Source organism: Sarcophilus harrisii, chromosome 6, assembly GCF_902635505.1.
Source record: "Sarcophilus harrisii chromosome 6, mSarHar1.11, whole genome shotgun sequence".
Taxonomy (NCBI): Eukaryota; Metazoa; Chordata; class Mammalia; order Dasyuromorphia; family Dasyuridae; genus Sarcophilus; species Sarcophilus harrisii.
In genome coordinates this window covers 119562372-119583107 of record NC_045431.1, presented here as the reverse complement: position 1 = coordinate 119583107, position 20736 = coordinate 119562372, and the positions used below count along the sequence as shown (strand labels likewise).

The 20736-nt window shown below is 38.4% G+C and overlaps 1 protein-coding gene across 1 annotated transcript in view; it reads right to left on the bottom strand.

Moving 5' to 3' along the window:
- LOC100917708 (cytochrome P450 4V2) overlaps nucleotides 1-3939 on the bottom strand; it is a 36964-nt gene extending 33025 nt beyond the window's left edge. Inside the window, exon 1 of the mRNA XM_003773015.4 lies at nucleotides 3110-3939. Coding sequence (XP_003773063.1) covers nucleotides 3110-3326 — 217 coding nt within the window. The 5' untranslated portion in view covers nucleotides 3327-3939. The remainder of the gene's footprint in view (nucleotides 1-3109) is intronic.
- Nucleotides 3940-20736: the final 16797 nt, after the last annotated feature.

Here is a 20736-nt window from a genome sequence, read left to right as displayed (position 1 = left end):
AGAGAGAACATAACATAATCTAAATCTGTAGTGAATCCAATTAACAACTTCATATAGCCTAGGAGCTAAGAAAACCAGTCATGATAAGAACCTTGAATGCAAAAAGTAGGTCTTATATTAACTAAGGCTTAGAGCATTACCTAGGTGCTGTGTCCTGCCCTCCCCCCACCCCAAATATAGAACTTAGTTTAAAAAAATAAAACCTCAGCAATAACAAAAAGATTCCACACTGACTATCCAGAAATAAACGTTTAATAACAGCAAAGTCATTCTTGGGAAGTCTGTATATTCCAATCACATACACAAATGTTCAGGAGTGCTTTGGATAATTTATCAACTTATTTCCTTATTTTAAAACTAATAGTCATTAGAGATTAAATTTCTTATGCTAACAATTATCCAATGGATTAAGGTGTCTTTTTAGTTCATAGTTTATAATAGGAGGAGGAGGGAAATCTGCTTTTCTACAAGCCTATTTAGTTCATAGTTTATTATAGGAGGGAAGAGGGAAATCTACTTTTCTACAAGCTTATTTTAATAGACTGCCACAAAATCTGGAAAAGAATCAAAGATTTAGAATTGGATTTAGAGGACAATTATTACAATCCTTTCATGTTACAGATGAGGAAATTAAGGTTGAGTGATTTGTTCAGGTCACATTGTAAGTATCAAAGGTAAGATTTTAACCAAAGTCTTAATTCCAGAGTTAATATACTTTCTAGATATGTTGTTGTATTAATTTCCTTATTCTCTTTCCAAGAATATCTTCTGAAAAATCTCAACATATTATATATATATATATATATATATATATATAGTATGTATATTATATATCTATAAAGGAAAGTATCAATTATATCAACTTTAAGACAGTCTTAAGCTGAGTCTTTACATACTTTTGAGTAGAGATTAATGAGAGGGTATTTCCATCCAAGTAAACAAGCCAGAAAAGGCCAGCTAACATTTCCAGCCTTCAAACTAAATTAAAACTAAACATTTTCTGTGTTAGACTCTTACCAGTTAAATTTGGGGACAGTGATTTTAGAGGTTCTAGCCCTGATTTTTTCACTAAAGTTTCCACTTGAAGTTAGTCCCATTGGAGTCATATAACTTCAAAGCTCCTACATTTTTCTACTGGTAGGAATGGAAAAACAACCAAACTGGCCCTGTCTACTTTATGCAGGTATTTCAAGGATAGCAATAATAATAACTTTTCAAGATTTATATCAGATATCTGCATAGGAGCTTTACAACTTAATAGCATTAGACTTATTTGAAATATTACTTGCATTAGATAGGACTGAGATGTTGTAGCTCTTAGAAAAAAAAATATAAACAAGAATATCGGTCATTAATAAACAACTTTCATAGCAAATTTCCCCCAGAATTCAACTGAATACCCCAACAGAATTCAAGCCTCAGCCAACCAAACTCAGAGCTGACTAGGTCTGAAGGAAAGGAATATTGTTGTGTAATACCCTCAATCATGTGTCAACAAAAGGGGAACACACACACAAAAGCAGAACATGACTTAAAATGTTACATCTTAGATCCTAAACCTCCTGACATAACCTTTTTTTAAAGTTCAAAATTATACTGGAATCTATGTTATAAGGGGTTGATAGAAGAAAGTTGGAGTATCTGTCTTGTTTTGTGTGAGGGATCCCTTCTAGGCTTTTAGCAATTATCCTGACAAAGAAAATAAGACTGAGTAATGAAAATGAAACTTTTTTCTGAGGTCAGTAGGGATGTATGTAGGAAGTAAAAGGAAGAGGAAGTAGGGTCAGGGCAAAGAAGATAAAGCCTAATGTGTTGCAAATCTAATTAATGAGGTTTCCCAAGTATAACCCAGGATCTAATGACTTTTATTTCCCTTGCTAGACTGAAAACTTCTTGAGGGACGGATATTATATCCAGGAACCTCAGACAGCAACAACTGTTTTATGTGCTTCATTGTTCACAAAGTGTATTCAGAGCAACTTTGTGAGGTTATTAGTGTAAGTGTTACCATTCCTAATTTATAAAATGAAACTGAATTTTGGAAAAGTCAAGTATCTTGCCCATGGCCACATAAATAATTAATGTCAATTCTGAGATTTGAGAACAAGACTCCTTCCTCTAGTGTCAGGGTTCCTGCCAGTCCAAGAGCTTCATTTTGTAGATGAGAGGGCTGAGGCCCTGAAAGAAAGCTTAAGAACTGTCAGATCCAGAACCAGAACCACTTCAGATTCAATTCCATCTTACATCATGAAGGATCAAGAACAGGAGGAATAGAACCAAAGGGGCACAGAAAGCAAATCAGAAGTGCAGTACATGGTACTCCAAATCTCAGCAGTTGTGCAGGGAGTCAATGAAAAGTTTGGGGTTTGTTTCTGGCATCTAGGAGAGTTACAAGTTGCATTGAAGAGTAGGCAGACAGGATATGATTTATCTTTTTAAGGAGGAGATAGAAGGATGAAGGGATGGAATGAAGATAGAGACAGGAGACAGAGGCATACAGATGTGTGGGGGGGGAGGAGAGAGAGAGAGAGAGAGGAAAGAGAAAAGTAGAGAAGAGAGGAGAGGAGAGGAGAGGAGAGGAGAGGAGAGGAGAGGAGAGGAGAGGAGAGGAGAGGAGGGGAGAGGGGGGGGAGAGGGGGGAGGAGGGGGGAGGGGAGAGGAGAGGAGAGGAGAGGAGAGGAGAGGAGAGGAGAGGAGGGGAGAGGGGGGGAGAGGGGGGAGAGAGAGAGAGAGAGAGAGAGAGAGAGAGAGAGAGAGAGAGAGAGAGGTGAGGAGAAACAAGAAGAGAGAAATGGGGAGAAGGAGGAGGAGGAGAAGATGATGATGATGATGATAATGATCAGAAAATTGAAAATTGGGGAAGAGAAAAAAAGGAAAGGACAAGAGAGAAGAGGGGAAGAAAATGGGATTTGGAAAAGGGAAAGAAAGAGAAAGTGAAAGTTCAGAGTTGGAGGAGGATGAAGAGTGGCTAAAAGATTAACTGTCTGCATGCACTCTTTGTGAGCAGTCCACTCTAGATTGAGAAAGATAGGTAAATTGAGTCAAATTGCTGGAGACTCAAACGAGGGGTGATATCGTCCAGCTGGGCCAAACCCGCCCACTTATTTACCTTGGCTGTCAGATTTCATCAGCAGACTATGTCCCAGCAGTGGGTACGGGGTGGCAACTGTGGGGATGGCTTTCATCTGCTGCCATTTCCGGACATAAGCCACCAGCATCTGCAACATAGTCAACGCAAGGATAGTGCCCACCAAGGTAACCGCTCCCGTGGCGCCCCAGTAGAGTAGCTTCTGCCCGACTGGCACTACCCACATGTCTCCCCCCATCGTGGCCGTCTGCTCCTCTCAGACCGAGCTAATGCTGCAGGCCGAGGAAATTCTCCGACTAGTCTGGGCTGCTATAGGCCAGCCCAGTAGCGGTCTAGTGAGCTATCCAGATGCTCCTTCTGAGGAGCCGGAGTAGGTAGTCCGGGCACTCCAGGCAGAGAAAGAGGGATGCTCCCAGCCCGCCACCAACTCAGCAGGGGGCTGGCTTCCCGAGGGGTTAATTTGCTAGACTATCTGCGCAAGGCTGGGCATTGCAACTGGGTCTAGGGAGGTAGGAGGAGTCACGGGAACTTCAGGAGGAGTTAGTGGGGTTTCTGTTGGCTCCCCAGGCTCGGGTTACTCCTGGGAGAGAGTGAACAACAAAAGAAGTCTAATTGCAATCTTTTTCGAAAGCTCAACTCCGTACCCCAACCCTCACAAAAACTGCGGTCCTGCTGCAGTAAAACCTGAGGTTCGTAAAGCCCCCTGGGGTCCAGCTTTCATCTTCAAAAGGCGGAAGACAAAGGTTCGGCTGGCTCTGCTGGAAGAAAAGTAGAATGAGCTTGGGCTCAGCACTCCAGCGGGGTTTGCAGGGCTCGGCACTTTGCAAAGGAAAAACCGTTTACTTTTGTGAGGTCCAGCGCGCCGAGCGGTTAGTGGAGGAGCGAATTTTGTGGCATTTTGTGTCATCTGCAAATGCATCTTTTAAAGGTTTTTGAAACCCTCTAGCTCTAGAAAGTCAAACACTGCTGCCACTCTGGTGCAGGAAGCCTTGATTATTGCAATAACCTGCTGGTGGGTCTGCCTGCCTCAAGTCTTTCCCCACACTCGTCTATTCTCCATTCAACTAATTCACCAAAGTATTAGTGATCTGATCATATCACCCCCCCCCCCTCCTCCCACTCAGTAAATTCTAGTGACTTCCTATGGCTTCCAGGAGCATATGCAAAATATTCTGCATATATTTATGTATAGTTGTCTCAGCCTTTACATGGTAGAGTCCTTGAAGGTAGGGGCCTTCTTTGGCCTATTTTTGTATTTTCTGCTCTTAGTATAGTACCAGGCACATACTGGGAATGTGATAAATATTTATTGATCGATTGACTTAAAAGGGACTCTACTTAGAATCCAATCCCTTCATTCTACAGATGAGGAAAAATGAGCTGTAAAGAATGGTGATTTGACTTGCTTACATTCAGTTACTAAGTGGCAGAGCCTGGGTTTGAATTTAGATGTGTCTATTTAAGTCATTGCATTAGATAACTTGTGACTAGTTATAAGCAGATCTCACATTCAGTCTTTTGAGATTAAGTACATAGTACATACATATGTATTTAAGGCAACAGCTAATAAAGCTTAAATGTTGGAGAAAGGATATTACTTACAGAAATAGATACCACTTTTGGAGGGACACAAAAAAAGGTGGTAGGAATGGGTCATGATTAAGGATTAAGGAAAAACTAATATTCTAAATTAGATAACCTCAGCCAGGTGTCTCAGTGGACAGATTCATTTCCCTGAGTTCAAATCCAGCCTCAGACATTTATTAGTTTTGTGATCCTGGGCAAGTCACTCAACCCTGTTTGCCTCAGTTTCCTCATCTGTCAAATGAGCTGGAGAAAGGAATGGCAAACTACTCCAGGATCTTTACCAAGAAAATTCAACATGGAGTCATGAAGAGTTGGACACAACTGAACAATAACAAAATGTCTTGAGTTTTGAACTAAAGTTAAAGCATCTATTCCAAGTTTACTTCAGAGAAGATTTGAGGAGTGGGTAAGGACTGGATCATAAAGCTGGAAGGGATCTCAAAGGTCATTCAGACCAATCTTTTCATTTTCCATTTAAGGAAACTGAAATCCAGGAGAGTTAAGAGCCCATGATCACACTAGTCTGTCTATATCTATCTGTCTATCTTTCTATATCTATAAATCGAGAGAGAGAGAGAGAGAGAGAGAGACAGGTTGGTCACCTTGCAACTAGTAAGAGTTGGTATTAAGTCTTGCCTCAGACATATAACTGTCTGTATGACCCAGGAAAGGATACTTAACCTCCCAGTACTCTAAAGTCTAGACAACTCTCTTAATATAAGTTGCAAAGAAAGTGCCAAACTGCATTGGTAATAGGAAATTTCCTAACTAGTAAATTCTCTATTTTGTTTGGTCAGTCTGTGATCTCTTTTGGGGTTCTCTTGGCAAAGATACTGGAGTGGTTTGCAATTTCTTTTCCCAATTCATTTTACATAGGGGAAACTGAGACAAACAGGGTTAAGTGACTTGCTCAGGATTACACAGTTATTAAGTGTCTGACAGTGGATTTGAATTCAGGAAGAACCATCCCGACTCCAGATCTACTGTGCTACTTACCTACCCTCAAAGAACTCTCCAAAATAGTGAAATGATAGGTCTAGTCTCTATCCCACAGGGGTCAGAGTTGGAATTCAAGGTTCTCTATTAGTGTCATTGTTCACAGCCCTGCACTGTTTCTAAGTGCCAGCCTCAAAATGTTGTATTCAGAAAAAAATCAAATAACTCCCCTCCAATAAAAAAAACTTTATGAGTATCTGAATTTGATTATTTAGGGTCTAAGCTGGAAATCCTTTTACTCTTCCAAATTTCTTCATGATCATAAATGACTTCCTGGTGACCATATTTCCCCAGACAGGCAGGATCAGGTGAGAGAAGAAAAGTATCTCTATTTCCCTTTCCCTCTTCTCAACCTCCAATCTGAACTAGGTGGGCATCACTTCGCAAAACAGATCATGGTACTATAATGGTCTCTTTAGTCCTAAAGGAAAACCTAATAAAACTTTTTTTTTTTTCTGTATAAATTCACTATTTTATTGCACACGTTGGGGCAAGTCATTGTGAGGGAAATGGATTAGCTCTCTAGAAATCATTTTTCCAATTTTAGATTTTATGATTCCATGAGGAAAATTATGACCTTCTTCAAACCTCACCCCTACCTCTCAAAATATGGATTTGTAAAAATATTCTCTCGGAAAATCTGGATTCAAATTCTACCTCTGTTACCAACTATTCTATATGTCTTAACCTTTCTGGGCCTCAGTTTCCCATCACTAAACTATAGAAGGCATAAAGCTATATCTGCTAAGTCTAAAGGACAAACAAGGAGCAATAGATACAGATTTCAGAAAGGGCAGATTTTGGTTGGAAAATCTTTAAATTTAAGGTGTTCAGAAATGAATAGATTCTTTGTAGAGATCTTTAACCAAAGGATGACCACTTAATGAAGTTAAAAAGAGTTGTTTGTTCAGCTATGAGACAGTTGTTTCTGGTAATTAACTTCTCTATACTGCAGTGACTAGTTTTCTGATGAAAATGAACAGCATTCTTTGGGCATAATTTTCAACAATCCAAAGTCACTTCCATTCCACAATAAGACTTTAAAATAGACTAGGAAAGGATTTCAAAGAAATATGACATCTTATGGCAATCCAGCCAGGCAAGAGTATTGTGAACAAAAACATAGAGGCAATGATGAGCACATTGGAACATTAATAAAAATAACTACCAAGATTGAAACACAAGTTGGAAAGGGTAGGATGTAGTAGGCTGGGACCAAAACACTTAAGTCTGAAGAATTTGGAGTTCATCCTGAAGACAGTGAGAGCCATGGGACAAGTAGTGTAATCACTACTCCCCGTCTTAGAGAAATAAAAGCTCATAGGGGCTAGAATACATAGATTCATGATCATCTAGCTAATACTGATGAGGTATGAGAATTGAGGGTAAGAGATACCCTAGCTTCTAGGGTGCCATTGAGAGTCAACACATAATATCCTGCCTTTCCCCATTTTCAAGGAAGCTCGACCCATCTGTAAACCATTCACCATCTGGGTTGTCAAGGGGAATGTCCTTTAAGTCAGGCCGCCTGAAGTAGACAGAATCTAAAATTTCCTCACAATTATGACTAACGCTCCCTGACTGAATGTTTTCAGGGAGCAAAGTTGCAGGATTAAGAGTGTGACACACCCAGAGAGTCAGGTCGGGGTGTCTAGTAAGAGAGTCTGATGTATGGTAAGCTTCCCATTCGCAAGCCACTGATGCTCTTTGGCTTCTAAAATGTTCTGGTGCCCTAGCATAAATTTTAAAGCTTCTTCTCTAAGGCACAAGAGTCATCCTAGGAAAATTAAGTCCAGTTTCTTTGAGAAATAGGTCTGGGATCTTCGAGGGCATGGCTACAGGACTGTAGGTCAAGATAAAAATGCAATTAAGTGGCTCCAAATCTCAATTCTTTAGCTAAAAGTTTGTGCTTAAGAAATTTTTCAATCCTGACTAAGGCTGGAGTGGTCCAAACAGAGGGATCTATTTCCTCCCAGATTTCAAAGGGAATATGGGAAGATGTTGGGAGCAGCACAAAAAGACTATCTGGAGGTCTGAGAAGAGAAAATTGGGTCCCCAGTTTCACCATTAAATCACACTCCAATAAGGGAGCAGGATAGGAGGGAATAATAAGAAATGAGTGTTTAAATAACAGGTCACCAAACTGGCAAGAGAGAGGAAAAATCTCCAAACAATTTTTTTTTCAAACAATTCTTAAGTTTCCCCTGCAATCCCCACTCTATGGGGGAAGGGCAAGTGAGACCAGAGTGCCAGAGGGAGAGGGAAGGAGAAGTCCCCCCCATAGCAAAAAAAAAAAAAAATTCAATGGTCTTATGGGCCACATCTAGGTATTGGGCTGTGGGGTATTGAGCTGTGGAGTGTTGAGCTATGGGGTATTGAGCTGTGGAGTTTTGGGCTGTTGTGGTGGAGCAAGGGTGAGCTTGACCAAGCCCCAAACTCCAGCCAGAGGGCAGGGCATGGGTGGGAGGGGCAGTTTGTCCTTTGTAGGAAGTCTCTCCTCCAGTGTCTCTTAGGGCAAGAACTGGGGAGTTTCCTCACAGTTTCCATGACACCTAAAGCACAAATCTCTGTGATTCCCGGAAATGTCAGCAGCTAAAAGTAGGGATTGCTCTCCATATCTCACTTTAATTCTGTGGTCTTTTTCTTCTGCTGTAGTTTGATCCCTATTATTACAGACTCCATCAGCTGTTTCTAACAGCAGAGAAGGAGAAATTTGAGGGCCCAGTACTGGATTCTGCAGCTTCCTTCATATATTTGGGACAGATTGTTTAATATTAACATTTTCCCAGGAAAGATCAAGGAGGGCATTGGCCTTGGACCCCTCAAAAAGCTGAGTGGGGTCCTCAGAGTAATGGCCAGATTTTTCCTTAGTCTGGGAGAGATTTGACATTGAAAGAGGCACCTCTGTTCTGAATGTCTCTCCCTGAGAGTCTGTTGCTTCTCCCAGGGGGCAGAGGTTAAAATCAGTATCCTGAGGAGGAGAAAAAGGGGTGTCATCCTAGTATCAGAGGAATGGAGGAGTGGGGGTCTGGGAATTCTCAGGATCTGGTTCAGGAAGTGAGGGGGATTTAAAGAAATATTGTCAGACATAAGGTCTTGTTCTGGAAGGGATTCATAAGTCTCCTGATAAGGACTGCATAGGGATGTAAAGGAGGGATCCTATGTCCCTACAGGAGCAGGATGGAGAGAGTTTGATTTCTCTCTAGCAAATCTAAGCAGCGTCCTGCAGTGCTGTTTTAATTTAAACTTTTTAGTTTTGAGATCTTTTAAGTCGAATTTGTCTCTATTTTTATCCTTAGGGATAGAGGTAGATTGTCCCATTTTGCCACAAGTCTTAGATTTCCTTAATTATATAGTGCCTTGTCCTTCTCTTAGATGTCCCTAGAGAGGAAGAGATAATGATGTGGGAAAGATTCCAATCTTTGATTCCCAACCTCCCCTAGTTAATGTAAATTACCCTTTGACTCACAAATCCTGGTCCCTTTGAATTCCAATAGAAGATCTGGACCTGTCCCAGCCCCACCCGAATCTGAGCCAACTTTGGGGCTACACCCAAAAGCCCCTCGAGCTAAGTCTCCTATTACAAAAGGGTCACGCTGGGAACCCCTCTTTGCAGAGATTCCAAACATGGTAGCCATGTGAGGACCCTCTGTCCACTGGACCCTCTGTCCAGTGCCCTCCTTATCTCTACCTTCACCTATTTCCTACTCAATAATAAACCTCTTTTATCAATCTAGCTCTCCGGGCCAATAAATGCTTTTATTGGGGACTCGTCGCTACTAGACCTCATTTACCACCATATCCTTGTGCCGAATCCAAGGGGGTTACAGGGGAGCTTTGCTTGATTTCCTGTACCCCAAAACTGCCACTAGACCTTAACTAAACCCTAATTTCATTTAGGTACCCAAATCTAGACCTCAACATTTGGTCTACACCTCAACAATAACAAATTACTTCCTGATTAAAGGGACTCTTTTGTCAGAAAATTCAGGAATTACCATTTCAGGCATCCCTAAGAGAATTCTGCTCAAGCATGGAGCTCCAACAATCCAATTATTTTCCCAGAAATTTGGGGGTGTCCTAGTTATAAACAAAAGGCTTTACCTCCACCAGAATCTCAGCAATCCCTGAACTGGGCCAATAAATAATGAGGTGGGAGGATTGAGAGTAAGAAATCCCCTCTGGTCGATGTCACAGATTCCTTGTGAAAGAATTCACAAACCCGAAGTTCATGGCAAAAGGGTATTTATTTACACTAAGAAGACAGCTTGCTAAAAAGACAGCTTTCTTAGTGGACAAAGAATCCTGTTAGGATGATTTTTGCAAAAATAGGTTGACAAACCCCTGGTTATATTGGGTCAGTGTTGGCCTGCAGCTGGGGAACCGTTTGAGCCACTGAAAAGGATGTTTGACTATGCCCCAGACTGAGATTTCCAATTGAATGAGAATTGTATGGGAAAGATGTGGTTCTCCCAGGGTTTGAGAATCAGGAATCTTCCCCCCCCCTCAAAGGAGATACAGTTTACATCCAGGGACCCCCCCCCCAAAGGCTAAAAGGGACAGAATTTACATCAATATCAGATCCAAAATTTAAGCCCAATTTGTTTATTTATTTGTTTCACATCAAATCCAGAATTTTTTCCATTATGCCATACACATTGTTTAGTATGAGAGAAATGGTTATTAATAACCAATGATTTAGGGAGGATCAAATTTCCCCCTTTTTCTTTTATCCTCATTTCAAGACCTCAGTGTCTGAAGGTTAAGCTAACCTTTATCCAGACCCTATTCAATTGGGGCAGCCATTGTGTTTCACTCTGGTTTGGATGGGGATAAAGTCTTTGAACAGATTGCCCAAGGCTAAGGTTGTTAGAACTAAATGACTTAATTAAAATTCAGGTCCAGTCCCTCATTGTAATATTCATTCTCTCATTAATTGTTAGTCAATTAGAGTTGATTGTCATAAGGGAGAGAACCTTTTTCTAAAAGGACATTTAGGTCTTAAGCCCCCATACCATGATTATCTTTGAAGTAAGAGAGAGAGGATTATTATTAAAATTCTGACATTATTAATAAAATTGTTAAATTACCCAGAAATTATGTCTTCAAGCTTTTTTAAATTTCACAAGTGAAAGCTTTTTCCCAGAAAAAAAAAAAATCTTTTTTGGACACTGAATAATGTCTTATACATATAGACATATTATCATTTTTCAATTATTTATTGATGCACTGATTTATAGAGGTGATTTCCCCCTTAGAATGTAAATTTCTTGAAAGTAAGAGCTATTGTTTCCTTTTTCTTTATTTTTCTATAACTTAGCAAAGTGCCTGATGTATATGGCACACAATAAATTCTTCATTGATTGATATAGATGTGATTAATAGATTTTTTAAATAAATTTTTATTTCAATTCATAATAGCTTTTTGGTACTCTATATTTTCTCAGTCAATGAATATTAATCATACAGTTTTTATTTTTTAGAGGGTTTTTGCTTTTAATATATCAAGGGGATCTTCATACTTGAAAAGATTGAGAAGCATTACTAAAGACTGGAGATGTCAAAGATACAAATATCAGACCATAAAACTGTCATATTAGCCCAAACACATTAAAATATAATGGGAAATATTTAACAATAATACAATAGAACATAGATAATGTTAACAAATAGTGTTCTGAGCCAAAATGCATTCAGGGATCCTTATAATGTGGTTTAATGGCACTTTTCATGCTTATCCTTTAAAAAAACTTCCCCATATGTATATATTTTTTATCGATAAATTATATGCACATACTAAGTACTAATAATAACATAAATTATACAACTTAAACACAAATATAGAAATTTTAAATGATGAGCTAAGGATAGCACATTATGATCCTAGGGAAGATAGGAAGCCATTGGAATTTATCTAGATGACTGACTTGTTCAGACCTACACTCTAGGAGTATACTGCATCAGTACAAACTACTATGGGGACCTAAAGAAGGATTTTGGCAATGTGAGTAAAGAGATGGACACGCATGTGAGAGATGTGGATATAAAACCAATGATTTGGATATGGGGGTGCAGGGAGTGAGGAGTCTTAACATTAAGGTTACCCTGGATGTTGGAAGATGCTGGTGATCCAAGTGATATTGCAGTAGATAAAATGCTGTGTCTTCTCTCCTTTCTGCCTTGGCAGTAATAGATAAGTTTGGAAGAAATGTTTTTTTGGACAAGGGAGATGAAAGGAAATAATGTAATGAGATCTTCATGTAGGTCACAGCCCTCCCAATTTTGTTTATCCTGTGTTATCACTCTGTCCCACCCAAAATAAAAAGAGGTGAGATTTTTGTTCACCTACTACTAACTCAGTGAAGGGATGCCTTCAGAAGTGATAAAAAGGACTGAAGGAGAGCAGAATTTCCCCAAGGACACTTGTGCAACTACTGTGGGTAGCAGATAATTTAGGTTATAACTGTGCTGCGAGGGTTACCACCTGCAAAGGGTGGGGGGTGGGGGGGTGGTTAGGAGGTTACACAGCAGAGGAAGGGGTTAGATTGGGTAAGTGTTGCAAATAAACCTCAGGATTGGTTATAACATCTGGGTAGAATTTGTGACCTGATTCGTTGACCTTCTTAGGGTCAAATGACAATTTCTCTGGGGAATGCCCCAGTCAGCCCAGAACACCTGTCTTACTTTGAAAACCACTATATAGAATATGAACACTTCAAAATACTAGTCTTTCAAGCAAAATACTTTATAGGAAACTTCTCTAGCTAACACCCTCAAAATGCCTTTTTTTGGTCCCATCCTTTTATAAACTTCCAGTTGCTGCAGTGTTCCTACAACTGACTTTTCTACAAACTATGTAGTTCTATTTTCTGTATTGAGCAGATCAACCAACCAAATCCTTTTTCAAAAATTCATTTCATTTAGTGCCAAGTAGATTGAGTGAACCTGAGGCGAGAAGCAGAAACCATCTGTGCTCTTGTTTTTTGTTTAACAATTCAGCTTTTCTGACTCCCACTTTAAAGCAGGAGTAGACTTCTCTATATTACTGTGTCCTTTGTAGGAGCAAGATAAGCACAATATTCCAATCCTTGACTCCTTCCAAGCTACATTATTTTTTCCTTTAAAAAAGTGTTGAGACCATCCCCATGACTTGGTTGGCTCTGGCTGTTGATATCACTTCCTGGTTTTCCCAAGTATAAAGCAACCCTGAGGTAATCCAAGCATCCTCTCTGATGCTGGGCGGGCAGATCACAGTGACTAGCTAGAGCAAAGGAACTCACTCAGCCAAATCAATTCAAGGTGTCCTCAATACCTATACCTATTGAATGTTCTGCTCTTATGGCTAAATCTCCTTTTGTTAACTGCTATGAATGTCTAATTTGTCCCAATATCAAATATAAACCACTATGAGGCAGACCTAGCCAAAAAGAACTGGCCTTGCTTCTCCAAGACTAAAACCAAAGATATACAATACTGAGCAGCATTGATGGGAAGTAGGAGGAATCATTCCAGCTGCTATGTCTCTTCCTGATTCAAGACCTGCAAAGCCAGAAACAAGATGCACACTGGGCCAAAGACTAATGATCATTTTCAATTATCCATCCAATTGGAACCAGCTATAGGCAAAACTGAAAAGTAGGACACCACACCTCCCCACTCTTCTCTCCAGAGTCAAGATTTCTGAAGTGCCTTTCAGATCTCCCTTCCTTCTGTAACCTCCTTCTAATGGAGATCTCCCTTGGGTTATAAAATTACACTTGTAAAAGACTGTTAATAGCTTAAGAAAATTTTCACCTCCTAGTAAAAAGTATTTCTAATCACTCTGAGAAGCAACAGAATGTGGTAGCTCAAATCTACCCCCTCCTCAATGCTGGCTAACTGTGTAAACTGATGCCTCCCTTTTGTGCCTCAGTTTCTTAATCTGAAAAAATGTGTAATTGGATTCAATGGCTTCTAAAATTTCTTTTTAGCTTCAATTCTATAACCCTGGCAAAAGGGATTCCCAGGAAATAGATTGAAATTAACAGATTTATTTTAGCAATTTTCAAACTGAAAACTTTTCATTAAAGCCATATTTAACATAGAGATAATATTTTGCAGTAAGGGTTTGGGAGAGAGGAATTTTAAAGTCAAATTAATAGATCTTTCTCTGCTCCATGGAAAAAGGTGCAAGATGAGTGACTAAAGCAAAAGGAAGCAGCAATAACAGGCGAGGCAAAAATATGAAGCCCTGAGCATTGAGATTTTATCTAATCAAAAGTTAACTATGTACTTGTGGAGGTTTTCTGGAGGCAACCTTAGTTTCAGTTGAAATAAATAATTACTCCAAAATTGCAGCCAGCTGGTAAAAATGTAAACGTTTATTTCTCCTTCCAAATTAGCCCGGTTAGTTGAGACCTATCTCTCTGCCTGGCTCCAAGAGATCTTGCAGCTTTGTCCTTGGCTTCTGCCTCTGCTTTCTTCAGCCTCCAGCTCAACTCCGACTTGTGGCTTCTCAATCTCCAACTGAGGCGAGTACCCTCCTGTATCTCCCAGAATGCTCTATTTATGCTACTTCTCCGAGAGTGGGATTGTGGGATATCTCCCAGCATGCTCTCTGGCCCTAAGGAAGGTGTGAATTCAGATATCTCTTTCTAGACCCTGAATCTCCCAAATTGTGACCTCCATTGAGTACTTAGATACTTATGAGCTCTCTAGAGGTGTGAACACAAGCATTGTTTCCATCAGTATCACTTAGACCTAGTTTCAAGTTCTGGCCCAAAATATCTTCTTCTAAGATCAAATCAACTCCAATGGCTTAACACTTTGTAAAGATTGCAACATGTACTAGAAACTCCTTGGCCCCTTACAATCCCAGATCCCTATTGTGAGTGGAAGTTGGAAAAGTAGCCTCAGAGTACTACAATTATAAGGGAGATTTCTACTGAGGAGTGAGGAGTGAGTATTAGGAAGAGATAGTAATTTTTTTTGTTTGTTTTGTTTTTGTTTTTGCTGAGGTCATTGGGGTCAAGTGACTTGCCCAGGGTTACACAGCTAGGAAGCATTAAATGTCTGAGGTCATATTTGAACTCAGGTCCTCCTGGATTCAGGATTTCAGATCCACTGAGCCACCTAGCTGCCCCAATAATAATGTTGTTTTTTTTGTTTGTTTGTTTGTTTGTTTTTTAGCATCAATAAAAGCTTCTGAGAAAAACAAAGACAGAAGCATAGATAAGATAGATTTCAGTTCAATTTAGAGTCACTCATAGTCACACTCTGCTAAGAGTATCTAAAAATAATGGCTATTCCTTATAATAAGCAAAGAACAGTTTTTCATTTATTCCCAGTGAAGAAAAAAAGCTAAACCAGTTATTCTGGCAACCTTCCCAATGTTAGTATTGACCTGAGGCTATAGCATATCTACATATGCTTAATGTTTTTTCTATCTTCATCAGCCTATCTAATATACTTGAAGATTCTTAAACGAAAAATCGGTGAAGAACTTGGGGATTACTAGGAGAGCCATCTAGCCACATATAGTTCCAGGAATATCCTAACCTTTGTCCCCCATGCAAGTTAGTTTAGCTTTTCCTTAAAAGTATTAAAGCTGTACTTGAAATTTGATTAGCTCAGTGGATTAAAAAGTTCTAGTTATTAATGTCATTATGTGATTGGTTGAGTATAAATCATATGATCTACAGTCTTTCTCTGAAGCTTGGCTGTTGGACTATAAGGGGCAACTTAGACGTTAGGGAGCTTTATTCAGGTGAATCAATTCACTGTGCCTTCCATTAGTCATATCTTTGTTAGAGATCTTTCTCCTTCTGTGGCTAAGTAAATCTCCTTTTGTTAAGTGTTGAATAACCTAAGAGTGCTTCATTTTATTCTAATTATTGAACCTAAACTTACTAGGGACCAACCTTGATCAAGCAGTTAGTCATTATCCTTCTCAAAGAGGAGCAAAATGACATCACTACGTGACAGTCTAGTACAGTGTGTCTGAACTGTGAGTAATCAGAATAATATAAGCTTGGAATGCTCTGCCACAGATCGGACACAGATAATCCCTAAAAACATTTGGGGTGGCTTCTCCAGCTTTGCTCATCTCACATTTTTTCTGAGCTAATTCAATTATGCTTTGCTCTTCTCTGATGAGGGCATGCCATGCTGGATGGTCCTGTGCCAGTGTCTCCCATATCATATAATAAATGTATCCAGATCTCATAGACATGATGAAAGCAAAGAGGACATTGTTTTAAAAGTTCACTGGCTTTGCAAGCTCTGTCTTTCCCTTCTTTGTTAGAATCTTCCAATCTAATTTGTTAGAGAAAAAATTAGGAACAAAAACAACTGCCAATGATTTTGAAGAAGAGACCCTGAAACTCAAAAATCCTTAAAGGAAAAAATCTCCTTCAACTCTGCCTCAGTGAGGGACCCCACCCTGAGGGAAAACAAGATAAAGGGCTTCATTCTGTTATCTAGATGGGGTTGGTTCAGTCCGGAGCTAAAAAAATTCCAACCCTATTCAATTAAAGAAACTCATTCAATTCTATTCAAATTCAGTTCAAGCTGAAACCCAGCTTGTAGCCAAAACCCCCGTTATAAAAAAGCCAATCTAAAATCCTCTCTTTGAAGAGGTCCTGACATGCCAGGCTATGCCATACTATGTCAAGGAAGCCTCTACCCACTGGAATAATATTCTTTTCCAGTGCTACCCTCTCTTTGACCCTCACCTATTTCCCTAAGGAGACCTTATGCCCCTCTGTTGGGATTTCTCTAGATTTAACTTCTGTCAAACTTTGTCTCTAAGGAATTTAGCCCTTCTATTGTTGCATAGTAAAGGCTGACTTCCAATGCCAATAATAAACCTCTTTTATCAGTCTAGGTTTTTGGCTTTGTAAATTCCTTTACAGAGAATCCCTGCGCTCCTAGAAAGGGGTTCCCTAAAACTTCCTACCCTTATGCCAAATTCCATGAGGGTACAAGGGAGCCAAACCTCTCCATTTGGTTCCCTGAATCCTAAACCTTCTACTAGACCATATCATTTAAACTCCCTGGCCATCAGAAACCCTAATCTCATTTTGGTTCCCTAAATCTAGACCTCATATTTTTGGTTCCCTAACCAGGAACCCCCAAAACTAGATGTCCTTATCAATTTCTGCTTATCAGAAAACTTTGAAAATTATATTATACAAACTGTATAACTGCCTCATTTGACTTCAAAATTGGTCGACATAATTATTTTCCTTGGAAAAGAATACAGTGTGTTCATGATAACATTTCATTATTTTATTTCCCTTCTATCTTCTCCCCTACTCCTGCTGTTGATCAGTGATTATGTCCAAAAGCCTTCTCTTTTCTTCTGAGATAAAACAATGGAAGTTATACAATATAGTTAGTAATTGAAACATAAAACTATATTAAGAAGAATTAAAAACATATTGACAATTTCCTTAGAATAAAAATCCCTTGGGAAAAATTGCTGATTTGTAAAAGTAACTGATTTATGAACCTGTCCCAAGTGTCTTCTTTTCTTCTTAAAAAAATTTAACCTTTTATTTAAAGTTTTAAGTTCCAAATTCTATCTCTCATTCCTCATCCCACCATACCTGGGATGATAAGCAATCAGATATCTATATTAGTCATTTTTGTTCAAGAATACTCAAGTAAATGGGGGAAAAAAGGAAAGTAAAAATAGCATGTTCAGTCTGCATTCAGTCAATATCAATTCTTTTTCTGGAGGCAGATAGTATGCTTCATCATTAATCCTTGGGGAGTGACTTGGATCACTGTATTGCTGAGAATAGCTAAATCATGGACAATTCTTTATTGAACAATATTGCTATTACTGTGTACAACATTCCTCTGATTGGTGTTTACAGGATATCCTTGTTCCAAGGAGTCCAATTTCATACAAACATTAGCTCACTTATCTTTCAATCTCATGGCACATTAGGACCCTGGGTAAAGACATGTCTCTTTTATATAAGTAGGAAACAATTGAACAGCTAGAAGATTGTCGTAGAGGGCCTGGAGGTAAGAATCCATTCCAAGTCTTGAATCTTACAGTAACTTGGCTAACCAACCTCCCTTTTCATATGAAATAGCAAAGACATACTTGTTTAATATATATTTAGGACTGAAGCAAAATATAAAACTACTATACAATGGATCAAAGGCTTACCTTTGATGTAGGACGGGAAAAACAGCCCACAATGGAGACTAAAGGCATTTGGGAGAAAGGTACTTGAGGACATTGTTTACTCTGATGCATATCTCAACTATTTACATCTCTGTCTAAGTAACCAAGATGAAGGCTTTCTCACTTCTCACTAGATCTTGCTTTTTAGGAAAGTTATTGGGACATCAGAGGGTGTATTTTGTATCAAACCTATAAGAATTGGAAGTATATATATTTGTCTGTCTGATCAATAAAATTTGAAGAGTTATTCTCTAATTCTCTCCACCTGGTCCTTGCATTCCACGCCCTTTATTCACTAATGGAGCTGGACTTCAATAGGTTGTAACTTCATTTGTCAAAGACTGGCAGGTCTTCAAAGTCTTAAATCTTTATTTCATCTTTGAAAATACTTTTTTTTTATTTTTACAAAATGCCTAATATACATAGTTTTAAAATTAACTATTAAAAGTAGTTAATATTTTAAAATTGTTACTCATTTGGCATTAGGCATTTTAAAGAGCCTGAGCTATAATTTGAATTCATATTTTCTCCAAAGTGTGATAAATGAATCTAAGAACATTATTATTGTTGTTAAATCATTTTTCAGTCCTTTTGACTCTCTGTGACCTCATTTGAGGTTTTCTTGACAGAGATACTGGAGTGGTTTCTAAATTTCTTCTCCAGATTCTTTTTCAGATGAAAAAAGTGAGGCAAACAGGGTTAAGTGACTTGTCCAGGGTCACACAGATAGTTAATATATGAGGTAAGATTTGAACTCACAAAAATGAGTCTTTTTGACACGACATGCAGGATTTTATCCACTGAACTACATAGAGGCCATAAGGAATATTATCATGCTATTGTTGTTGTTCAGTCATATCCAACTGTTTATGACTTCATATAGGGTTTTCTTGGCAAAAATACTAAAAGACTTTGCCATTTTCTTTTCCAGTGGTTTAAGGCAAATAGAGGTTAAGTGGCTTGTCCAGGATCACACAATTAGTGAATGTCTGAAGCCAAATTTTAACTCAGTTCTTTCTGACCTTGGACCCATCTTGACCACCGAGCTAATTAGTTATATATAATGTGCTACAGCACATTATATAAGAAATTTACAGCACATTATATAAGAAATACCACATATGAAAAATTTGACAAATTTGAGAAGGTTCATATAAATTGATGTAGAGGAGAATAATCAGAACCAGAAGAACAAATTATATTACCCCCCACAATTTATGCAAACATAAACACCATTGATAGGCTTCAAAACTCTGAACAAAGTGACTATGGAGGACTTGGTGGGGAAGCATGTTTCCTGTCTGATGTGGTAGACAATAGAAACAAAATGATTTCTGATAGGGATTATTATACTGAATTGTTTTGTCTGATTGTGCATATTTATTACAAGAGAAAGTTTTATTGGGAAAGCATTACTCATTGGGAAGTCTTAATGATGTAAAAAGAAAGATAGCAGTATTAATTAAAAATATTTTAAAAATATAAATTCATTGAAGTGAAACCTTTGGAAAAGAGGAAGAGCCTCACCAAGAGAATCTAGGGTAGTCCAAGGTTCTCTGAGAGAAAGAGGATTATAACAATACATACAGCACTATTAAGCTAATATCTTAGAAATAACTTCTATGAACCAGATTTTTTTGTCTCATTATATATTGTGGGGGGGGGGGGGAGAGGGGAGAAGGGGAGGTTCTGGCCCTCTGATTTCATCTCTGTTCAGAGTTCCCAGGAAGGGCATTTTCCCTACCAATGAAGACTGACATTTGAATTTCTAAAAGTCTAGTTTCTTTACCAAAAAAAAGATGTCTATGTGTAAATTTCAGGGGATTTGTAAAGTTGGATGGATAAAAAATGATGCCTTTTTTTAAACCAATCTATAAATAAAATTTCATTATTTTGTTCAGTTATTTAAATATGTGTGTATATGTGTATGTGTAAGACACTTTGCGAACAATAATCCATTTACAACCTGAGGTTATTCTTCTAAAAAGTCCATAGGGTTTTCCAGAATGCCAAAGGGATCAATTACACACATCAAAAAAAAAGAAAAAAAAAAAAAGGCAAAGAATTTATGTAGTGAGTTTTCTGAGCTAATGATGGGTGAAGGGATTTGTCTAGGGTCATACATCCAGTATGTGATATATAACAGAAATGGGAATGAAATCCATAACCTTTTGACTCTAAGACCTTTGGAAATTCCCAGGAGACTTTCATTTTGATAATTATTTTCTTTATTTAAGAATCATTATTTTTTCTTCTAAAAGTATTGCTACCAGTGTCATCGCCAAATTAAAGCATAAACATTGTTTTAAAACTAGCTATTGCCATTTTTTAGAAAATTGATACATATTTTGAGTCTGTTTTTTTTTTTTTAAAGAAACTTAGAATGTTGGATTTAAAAAAGAGGGTTTTATTCATATTATATCACATGTCACACGTGGTCACTGCTGAAATCCTCTTTTCAGGGTTCACAGTCGTAAACTAGGGACGTGTAATTTTTGAATGCATTAGAGGGTAAACTCTGGCAGGTTCTTCTAATCTGGAAAGGTTTTGAGATTAGATCTGCTGGCAGAAACTGAATTGATCATCTAAGAATTTGCTTGACTGATTTCAAAAGGATTCTTTACTAGATAGTTGGCCACCAGGAGATGACGATTTGCAACCAAAGTGACTCACTAAGACCATGCACTAGAATAAGTAATCATTCTGATTCATACTTGTGGGAAACACATACTGATGAGGTCATAAATCTCTAAAATTCATCAAAGATAAATAAAGTTTTTTTAAAGAGAAAAATGCTATAAAATTTTAGTAGAATTAGTAGTAGTCTACTAAAATTTAGTAGAATTGTATTGCAATGAGAAAATAGAAAGGATATTGTGATAAA